General features: G+C 40.6%; 1 protein-coding gene across 1 annotated transcript; it reads left to right on the top strand.

The window, feature by feature from the left end:
* The first annotated feature begins 6775 nt into the window (after nucleotides 1-6775).
* LOC127810984 (DNA damage-repair/toleration protein DRT100-like) lies at nucleotides 6776-8163 on the top strand. Its single transcript, XM_052350680.1, has one exon. The coding sequence runs from the start codon at nucleotides 6808-6810 to the stop codon at nucleotides 7978-7980; it is 1173 nt and encodes a 390-aa protein (XP_052206640.1). The 5' UTR covers nucleotides 6776-6807; the 3' UTR covers nucleotides 7981-8163.
* Nucleotides 8164-11373: the final 3210 nt, after the last annotated feature.

The raw sequence follows: 11373 nt of genomic DNA, 5'->3' as shown, positions 1-11373 counted from the left end.
TTCCTTCTAAAAATTTAATTTAATTTTTATTCAAAATTTTAAATAGTTTTAGTTTAAAAAATGAAAATAATTTTTAAGATAAATTTAATAATTAAATGTTTATTTGGAATTATAAATAAGAATTTTTAATTTTATAATGTAAAAAGATATTCTTATTAATTGTTTATTTTTTTTCATTCCATAAAAATGAATGCATATTAAACCTAAAAATAAAATGGAATCAAATTTCATGCTTGTTGTAGGGTGCCCTAACATTTTCCTAAATCTCAGGTATATCCCAGATGAGTGCCCCATAGAGCCTTCGAGACGATAGCCTCCCAGGCACCCCGAAGGGTTCCCCGAGAATGGTTTGGCCTCATTCATTTTGTAAGTTTAAAGAAGTCTTTCAGGTTTCTCGGACCAAAGCCATCCAGTGGCCTCAAAGCACCATTCAGGACCACCCGGAGATTGCCATTGGGGCTTTACCTCGAAAACATCTCTAGGCCCTTCGGCCTCTCTTTGCATGCATTTCTTGATGCATCTCTTGGCCCATCCTTGGGCCCCACATATTTGTCTATAAATATTTTCCTTTTAAAAGGAAAATGAACCTTTTTAGGGATATCATTTGGACCCAACTATCTCTCTCTAGAACCCATCTAGAATACCCTTTTCGAGACATATGGAAGACACCATAAAGCTCCTACATCGGATATTGGACATTCACATGCATATTTTTGGACACCATTTTGAACTGTTGTTTAACTTAGGCATCAGAGGGCCAGTGTGGAGGAGTCTCTCACGTGCCTTTCTAACGTCTTTCATGTTTGCAAGCTAAGGCAATGCCATGCTCCCTAAAGGCTCACCTCCCCGAAGACCCATCGAGGCATCCCTCCGTCATCGCCTTGAAGACACCACCCGAGTAGGCCTTTCCGAAGGCCTTTAAGACCCGGGCTCCAGTTTTTTTGGCCTTCTATGACTGCAGTTCTGACTTGTTTCAAACCCAGTTGACCTTGCTTGTAACATCTTGAACCCTTAGCTCCAATGAAGAACTCTGCTTTGGCTGATTTCAAACAAATAAATGTAATTGTTATATATAGTTTGGCAACAATAATTTGGTGTCGTCTGAGCTTGAGCACCATATGCGGCTTAATCCCAACAAATGTGGCTTAATCCCAACAATTTGGGGTCATCAATACCATATGTGACTTAATCCCAACAAATGTGCCTTCGGCATCAGGTCAGACAAGTTCTTGAGCAATCTTATCATGCAATGTGGGATAGAAGCCAACTCAGAGAAAATCTAGGCCATTTTGAATATGCAATCTCCCTTTGATTTAAAGGGAGTCCAGCAATTGACCGAATGTCTTACGACCCTTAATCATTTCCTCTCCAAGTCTGCGAAAAAGAGCCTATAATTTTTTCAGATATTGAAGGGATGAAAGAACTTTCAATGGGATGATAAGTGTGAACAGACGTTTCAAGCATTGAATGATTACCTTCGTAAAATACCCCTGCTCATCAAATTGAAATGATATATGTTATACCCTTACCTTGGAGTTAACTAGGCTGCAACTAGTGTGGTGCTATTGAGAAGAATTAACCAGGTGAACCGATCGGTATATTATGTTAATCGAGTACTTCACAGGGTTGAGACACGCTACCCCTACATTGAAAAGATGGCATTAGCCTTAGTTGTGGAAGCCAAGAAGCTCAGACCTTATTTCTAGGAAACTTACTGACCAGCCCCTGTGACAGATTCTCCAATGGCCTAAACACTTAGGAAGACTCACCAAGTGGGCTATTGAACTCAGCGAATACGATCTTTAGTACAAGCCGCAAAGGGCCATTAAGGGCTAAGCATTGGTCGATTTTATAGTAGAGTGCACACACTCACCTGAGTATGAGAAAAGGTCTCTGCTTGAATGGAAATTGTTTGTGGATGGAGCCTCCAATGTGCAAGGTAGTGGAGCTGGCATTTGTTAATTTCTCTTGATAATGTTGTTTTGGAGTACTTTCTGCAATTTACCTTTCCTAGCTCAAATAATGCCACAGAATACGAATCCCTTACTATTAGCCTAGCTATTGCCCGAAAGCTCGAAATAGAAAGGGTGATGGCCCATAATGACTCTCAGCTTGTGGTACAACAATTTCAAGGTACCTATGAAGTTAAGGATCCTATGCTCACTCGGTAGCTATAGAAGTTACGAGAATTGGCACATTCTTTTAATGACTTTCAGTTAGTCTAAGTCAATCGTACTTGCAACCACCATGCAGACACCTTATCCAAACTAGCAATAGCTAGAGATCCCCCTGGGCACCTAATCCACATGGAGATTCTACAATAACCTAGTATCGAAGAAACTGAGGAAGAAAAAGTGGCACAAGTCATCGAAACAGCCGGTGATTGGAGATCGCCAGTCATGTGATGCTTGCTTACTCGAGAACTTCCTGCTAACCCTTTAAAATCCAAAACACTGAAGGTCTGAGCGGCTCACTTTGTGATTATAGACAATATCTTATACAAGAGCGCTTTTTCCATGCCTTTACTAAAGTGTCTTGGTTTGCGAGAGGCACAACAAGCCCTGGATGAAGTGCAAGAGGGTGATTGTGACAAACACCTCAATGGAAGGTCACTGGTAGCCAAAGTTATGAGGGCTAGTTTTTTTCTGACCTACATTGCGTAGAGACGCTTCTGCAAATGTTCGGACTTGTGACAAGTGCGAGAGACATGCATCGTTATTGTCATCACCCGTGACAAGCATCCAACAGATCTTCCAGCCTATCTTTTTTGTGCAATAGGGATTGGATATACTTGGCCCTTTTCCCATCAACATTAGATAACGGAAGTTTTTGCGCATAACTATTTATTACTTCACCAAGTGGGTGGAGGCTAAGCCCCTAACAACCATCACATAAAAGAAAGTGGATGTAGTGTGGAAGGACATCATTTGTCATTTTGGAATCCCTCGAATCCTTAATATGGACCATTGCACACAATTCAACTTATATACTTTTCGTGCCTTCTACGATAGATAATCCATCTTCGCATGGCATCAGTTGCCTACCCTCAAGTGAATGGTCAAGTTGAGGAGGCTAACAAAATCATTCTACGAGGCCTCAAGACTCGGTTGGATAAAGCGAAAGGAGCCTGGGTAGAGGAGCTCCCAACTTTCTTATGGGCATATCAAACCACCGACCGAGCATTTATTGGGGAAACCCCTTTTAACCTTATATATGGAACAAAGGCCCTCATCCCTGTTTAAGTTGACATCCAGTCCCCATGAGTCCTAGCCTTTGATAAGCAAAGCAACTCAAAACAACTGTCTTGTAATTTGAATTTGGTGGACAAATTAAGGGACCAAGCTAGCATCAAATTAGTAGTATACCATCGAAGGATAGCCAATTATTATAACTCCCATGTTAAAAATATACCACTATAGTCGGGTGATTTGGTACTCAGAAAGTTTGTTATCATAGGAACCCTCAGTAAATAAGGCAAGCTATGGGCAAATTGGGAAGGTCCCTATAGAATTTAGGACATGTTGGGCCCAAATACCTACATTCTCCAGACCTTCCAAGGGGAAACACTTGGAAAAACTTGGAATACCATGCACTTAAAAAAGTTCTTCGTTAAGTAAAAGCACTAGCCAAATGAGGAGAGACACCTAATTCATGGTTTGATCGCCAACATAACTGTGAGTGGCCAGGTATAATGTCATATTTGCCTTTAATTCACGATTATACTTGCTCTTATTCATGTCTATGTATGCTGTGAGTAGCGAGGGGAAAAGCCTATACCACATTGGGGTACATAATAGACATTATTGTCTTCCTTGGGACATGTCCTCTCTTAAAGACATTTTATATGTCTTCAGCATCCTCCTTTCTGCATTCCGCAAGGGCAAGTGTTAGACGAACAAATACTCAGGCTCCTCAGCGATGAACAAGCTGGGGGTTAATGGCGATGACCGATACACCCCGATGATATCTTCAAGTTTAAGGAAGCCTAGGAGATAGAATTGTGATCCATTCCCCCAGTGGTCACGAAAGCATCCTTACACTACTCTCGACACTTTTTAAAGCATATCCTTGTGTAGCGCATAATAAACCTTTTGCGCAGCTATCTTCGTCTCCTCCTCTTCCAAGGGGGATGAGCCGGCATCCCAGTCATTAAGGACTCGAATCTTTCTCATGTGTGCATATCTATATAAGTACATATGTATGCTCAACAAGTCATCCTGGCCCAGAGCAGTCACAGCTCTGCAAATCATTCTCAGCGGTTGCGATACTCCATTTCTATGTCGTACTAGGGTGTCTGATGAACGCTATCTCAGCCGTTTAGGATTGAACCTTTCTTGAGGAAATTACGGGTACCAGCATTCTCTTTCTCGCATTCTACCAGGGTACGCACTAAACGAACAAATTACTAGGCTCCCCTAGACATGAATAAGTTGGGGAATAGCGATAATGACTAGTAAACCCTAATAATATTCGTAAGTTTGAGACGATCTTGAAAGTTGGAGTGGTTTCATCCCCCTAGCTGTGAAAATGACAGTATCACTGCCCGCTAATGACCAATGCGTGGATGCCCAAAAAATAATGCATCTCACACCTATCTGCGGGAAAAAAGGTAAAGAATAACGAATCAGGTATAGTCTTACTTCAAACACTTGCATGTCTATGCTTAATCCTAGTAAGTCCACCTTGGCACCCACATTTCTTATATTCTTCCCTTCACCTTTTAGCCCAAGGCAAGAGTGGGGAGCTATTGTTATGGGATAGCCTCCCGAGCACCTAAAAAGGTCAATTGGGAATTGTTTGGCTTCATTCATTTTGCAAGTTCGAAGACGTCTTCGGGTTTTTTTGACTAAAGCCATCTGGTAGCCCCGAAGCCTTCTTTGGGACCACCTAGAGATAGCCATCGGGGCTTTACCTTGAAGACATCTCCAAGCCTTCTGGCTTCTCTCTGCATGCGCTTCTCGATGCATTTTTTGGACCCATCTGTGGGCCCTACATAGTTGTCTATGAATATTTGCCTTTTTGAAGGCAAACTAACCTTTTTGGGGATATCATTTGGACCCGACTCTCTCTTTCTCTCTAGAACCCATATGGAATACCCTCTTCGAGACATACGAAAGACATCTTATAGCTTAATATTGGACATTCACATACATATTTTTGGACATCATTTTTGAATTGTTGTCTGACTTAGACATTGAAAGGATCGTATAGGGGAGTCTAATGTCCTTCGTGTTTGCAGGCTAAGGCAAGGCCATGCTCCTCGAAGGCCGACCTCCCCGAAGACCCATTGGGGCATGCTTCCATCGTCACCCTGAAGACCCCATCTTGGTAGGCCTTTCCAAAGGCCCCGAAAACCCCCATCGGGCTCTAGTTCTTTTGGCCTTCTAGGACTATAGCTCTGACCCAGTTCAGACCTGGTTAACCTCGCTCACAACATGTCGGACCCTCAGCTCTGGTGAAGAACTCTTCTTTGTCTTATTCTAGACAAATAAATGTAATTGTTATAGTCTGACAATAATAACACTTGTATTTTTTTGTGGGTTAATTGGATATATGAATTTTAAAAATCAAGTGACAACTTAATGACCCTTGTTGATTTGTTAATGGGTATGAAATTGGCAGTTAGTAATTGGAGGTTAGCATCACTAATGCCAATTTTTATGTCAAATGGTGATTCCAATTATGAGTATATTTTGTAATTTAATTACTTATTTTGATGAGTAACCAGGGGTTGGTAACACAACTGTTAAGAGTCGCATCAAAAGCCCAATAATAGTTAGGGAAATGATATGTTGGATGGATTTAAATAATAATAATGATGAAGATTTCCCTGACATTTGTATATATATATTCTTATTATTAGGTAAACTATATATATATGTATATATATTAAATATTTAAATATTTTTTTTATTTTTTATTTTTGTTGTGAAGTTCAGAGTATGCCATACCTTTAAGCTGTGGGCGTTTATAGGTTTCTTTTCAATTACTTTTGTCATCCTAAAAATTACTTGTACCACAATTTTTTTTATTGAAATATATTTAATTGATTTGAAAATAATTTTATATATTATTTTGACTTCTTCTTTATAACAAAAACTATAGATACGTAATTGTGATTAATTGTTTTTAAAATATGATTATGATATTGTGATTGTTATTGTTTTTAAAATATGAAAATACATGATTTTTGGTTAATACTATTAATTCAATTATTATTGGTTAAAATATAATTCATTGATTAGTTATATATTTTTGGTTAAAATATAATGGCGTAGATCCTTGAACCTGGACAAGCAAGTTCCACGTGGTACACTACCTCTGTTACCTGTCTTCCTTCCATTTTAATTGACTGCCCAAACGCAAAAGCTTATCTCCAAGCCATGTTACACTGTTTCCAGTCCCTACTTGTCTCAATGATATAATAGTCAAGGGCAAAACCGTCATAACACCCCCCCGCCCCATATTATCCATCCATCTAGTCTATTGTGTTATTTAAGCCAATATCTGGTGTACAAAATTAAAATGACTTTTTATATAAAAAAATATAAAAATCAAACAGTTAAATATTTAAATTAAGATCATTATTCATTACACTTAAATTTATCTCCATTTTAATCCATAAAAAATAAATATTAAAATTATAATCATTATTACCAGACCTTTACAAAACAATGATTTCATTTAATAAAATATTTTATTTGTTAATTTCCCAATTATAATACGGACCGCCTCTGGATATTATATATATATAAACCCTGGCCGCGCTCCCAGTAGCACGCAGATATACTGAGTTATTTACTCTGCATGAATGCATGTGCAGTCCTGACGAGAGAGAGAGAGAGAGAGCGCAAGTGGGGACTTGTAGAGAGAGAAACAGCAATGGCTTCCTTCTCCTTGCTCTTAATCACCGCCCTCTTGCTCGCCGTCAGCTCTGCCGTGGAGTCCTGCCCGCCGGCAGACCGGGCGGCTTTGCTGGCATTCAAAGCCGCCCTGCATGAACCCTACTTGGGCATCTTCAACTCCTGGACGGGCGCCGACTGTTGCCATAACTGGTATGGCGTCAGCTGCGACCCCACCACCCGCCGCGTCGCCGACATCAACCTCCGCGGCGAGTCGGAGGACCCCATCTTCCAGAAGGCCCACCGGACTGGCTTCATGACCGGCTTCATATCTCCCGCCATCTGCAGGCTCAGCCGCCTCTCCAGCATCACCATCGCCGATTGGAAGGGCATCTCCGGCCCCATCCCACCCTGCATTTCCAAACTTCCGTTTCTCCGGATCCTCGACCTGATCGGAAACAAGATCTCCGGCGAAATCCCCACTGAAATTGGCAGGCTGAGTCGACTCTCCGTGTTGAACGTCGCCGACAACAACATCGGCGGCACCATACCCCGATCCGTAACCAATCTATCGTCGTTGATGCACTTGGACCTCCGGAACAATCGGCTCTCCGGTACCATTCCACGTAACATCGGCAAGCTCCGAATGCTGAGCCGGGCCTTACTGAGTCGGAACCGACTCACCGGGTCGATCCCCATCTCCATCTCTTACATATATCGACTCGCCGATTTGGATCTCTCTTTCAACAGAATTTCGGGGCCCATTCCGGCGAGTCTCGGGAAAATGGCGGTTCTGGCCACCTTAAACCTCGACGGAAACCTGATTTCGGGGACCATTCCGCCGACATTGATCAACTCGTCCATTAGCATTCTGAACTTGAGCAGAAACGCGATCGAAGGGACGATACCCGACGTTTTCGGGTTGAAATCGTACTTTATGGAGATAGATTTGGCGCATAATCTGCTAAAGGGTCCAATTCCGAAGTCAATCACGTCGGCGGCGTACATCGGCCACCTCGACGTGAGCCACAACCACCTGTGCGGGCCGATCCCGGAGGGGGAGCCGTTCGTCCATCTCGAAGCGTCGTCGTTTGTTTTCAACGATTGCCTGTGTGGGCGACCGTTGAGAGCTTGTTAAGCGATGGTTTTCGACTTCGATGGAGTTTAATTTAGATGATGATCCATATATTAATACTATATATGCTTAATTTCTTTTGTAATATATAGTATTCTTCTTCTTCTTCTTCTTCTTCTTATTACTATTATATTATATGTAACAGCAACTCAACGTGTTGGTAATATAAGAGATCATTATAACCAACACCTTTTGTGTTCAAATTGCTGATTTGTCACACAAAGGATTCTCCACCCACAATTATTGGAGTCTTTATCACGTGCATATGATGTACTAACATTTCATTGTGCCCACGTCTTTCAATTGACAATTTTTCACTGAATACTCGCGGCGTTATCAATGATGGAATATAGTTAGAAAATCACCAATTACAGATAAAAAGAGAACCAACAATTTATGTCTTTGAAACTTTTAATTTAGTGTCCATTAAGTAATAAAAATGCTACTTGTATTTTTTTGACTACACCTTGAATTACAAAAGGTAACTCAAATAACAAAAATACCATCGCTCAATTTGTAAAATTATAAAAGCCCTTTCCATGCTCTTCCTTTCTCTCTTCTCATCCATTGATGCCATAGTTGTCTCTTCTCTCATCTTTTCTCCCTTCCCATGGCTGTCCTCTAGCAATGCCTGTCGTTGCCTTCGCCTCGCCTCTTGCGTGTTGATTGCCACTCTCGTGAAGCGACAAGGTGACGAGGCGAAAAACAGCGACAAAATGGCGGCGATGAGCTATTGTTGGAGACAACCATGGAAAGGGAGAGGAGAGGAGAGAGAATCCAACCATGGGTCATTGGGTGAGGAGTAAATTTGCAGAAAAAGAAGAAATATTTTTATCATTTTAATATGTATGTATGGACTTTTATATATAAGTCCAAGGAGTACAAATAATATGCTTCATTAACTAATTCAACTTTTAAATAAATGTACAAGATTTGCTTGCAATTAAAGACTTCATTAGATAACAATTATTTATTTATTTATTTTTATTAAATCAACCCATGATTTCATAAAGTTATGAACATTAATGAATACCCTCATCTAACATTCTCCCACTTGGTTAGATTAACGTCTAGGGGCACGAGCATTATAACCCAAACCAAATCTCCTTGCATAGTGCATGTTTATCATTATGATGAGTCACTAAATGCTGGCTAGTTAAGGTGGTTGTATACTATTATGTAGAATACTTCCTTTTATATACCACTATATTTGCAACTTACAACGTTATGGTCAGTGTATTAAGTTAGTGTTTGTTAATTAAAAGTAATATAAAATTTTATGATTTTTAATATATTTATTAAACTTATCTTATGACTCTTGAAAAAGAAGTCATGTGACTTTTATTTGTTATTTTTTAGATATGCTTATTTCTCTCTCTCATCTCAAGATAAGTATATCTTAAGCCTTACAAATAAGAAAAAAATAACTCATATGTCCTTTAGTATATTACAAAAAAATTTAACAAATAAATTGATAAAAAATATTAGAATGTTTCTCAATCTTATTTTGATCATTCCATATATTAATTCAAAAATTATTTCAACTTTATTTTAATATAAGTTTATCTTATATTTATTTAAACAAACATCACTTTAAAGTAATATAATTATCAGTTGTTTACTTAATGTTCGATCATATAGGACTTTCCTATTGAAATAAGTAATATGTACATGTCGAGCCAACTTGCTCATACTAATTAAATTTTAATGATTAACAAAAATATTTTTATAAATATTTTCTCTTATTCATGCAAAAAAGTAAATTTATTTTGAATTAAAAGATAATTGCTTTTAGACATATTTTCTCATTTTAATCATTTATGTCTCAAAAACTTATATTTGATTTTTTAAATTTTGAATTAAAGGATAATTATTTTTAGACATGTTTTCTCTTACTCATACAAAAAGTAAATTTATTTTGAATTAAAGGAAATTGTTGTTCCTTCCTAACCAAATGAGGATGATCGGAGGCGAGGCGCGGGCTCTGGCAACGGGTCCATCTGGGGGGCGGTTAGCACCTGCAAGCACTTCGACGGTTGAGTGAGTAAGAGAGTAGAAAGAGGCAGTGTATTAGTAGGTCAGAAATGAGAACATACCTTGGGTCTAAAGAGAGCTAGTTGATATAGAAGGAGGAGACGTTGTTCTGCATGCATGAATCTTGCGTTTGCAGGTGATAAGACTGGCTATCCGGCGCCGGTGGAGGTTCCCAGGTGGTAGCATGTTGACGACGGGACCCTCATTAATGTGGATGAGATCCACCATTAATGAGGATGGGATTTGAGACGGCTGCACGGACATCCAGTGAGAGTCATAATGATGTCGTGGCAAGTGTAACATCCCGCATCGAGCAATAGGAAGGACCGAAACAACTTACCTTGATGGGTCTACGCGAACTTCCCAGGGGGGTCACCCATCCCTAGATTACCCCAAGTTAAGCTTAATTTGGGAGTTCTTTGCCAACATTCAGCCCAAAAGGTATCCAGCTGGTGTTGTTTCATTTTTTACACTATTCTCGATATATACTAATTTCTCTGAGCTCTCGGGGTATTACATTCTCCCCCCTTAAGCACATAACGTCCTCGTTATGCGACCTTACAACCGGTCCCAGATCTCCCCCCTTGCATGGCCGATGTGGGATTCGCCTAAGGTGCCTACACGCACCCCCCATAGGGGCCTACACATAACCCCCTTGGGACTCAGCCTCCTCGCTGAGGTTTGCCCCACCATTGCGCTCAGAGGCTCGGGGGTTGGCTCTAATACCACCTGTAACATCCCGCATCGAGTGATAGGAAGGACCGGAACAACTTACCTTGATGGGCCTACGCAAACTTCTCAGGGGAGTCACCCATCCCTAGATTACCCCAGGTTAAGCACGCTTAACTTGGGAGTTCTTTGCCAATATTCACCCCAAAAGGTATCCAGCTGGTGTTGTTTCCTTTCTTACACTATTCTCGATATATACTAACTTCTCTGGGATCTCGGGGTATTACAGCAAGCAAGTGTTGGGCCAAGACTGGGTCTGAAATGAAGACAAGATTAGGCCTAAGGAGGGCCGAGATTGGGCCTAAGGAGAGGGGCCGAGATTGGGCCCGTACGGTCCACAGCCCCCCAGGTCGAATGCTCGAGTAATGAGCGTTCGAGTTAGAAGATGGGAGCCTAAGCAATTTTGTTGTGTGTGGTAGTTTTAGAGAGTCGGATTAGGTGGGGCCGAGGTGGTCGGTTAAGATGATTTTGTTTTTGCTGGGGTGATGACTCTGAGCCATTTTAAGGTCGGCCCGAGATGAGTAAGTGGGGCAATATTCTTTACTCGTCGGTCTATACTGCACGTGGCCTTGAGGTTCGAGGGCGTTTTTCCTGGAGGGTGGGGGTGCTATTTGGGTGGTGACTAGAAATCTC

This window comes from Diospyros lotus, chromosome 1 (assembly GCF_014633365.1).
Source record: "Diospyros lotus cultivar Yz01 chromosome 1, ASM1463336v1, whole genome shotgun sequence".
NCBI classification, from domain to species: domain Eukaryota; kingdom Viridiplantae; phylum Streptophyta; class Magnoliopsida; order Ericales; family Ebenaceae; genus Diospyros; species Diospyros lotus.
Note: the sequence above shows the minus strand (reverse complement) of the source record. Positions and strands in the feature narration are given on the sequence as shown.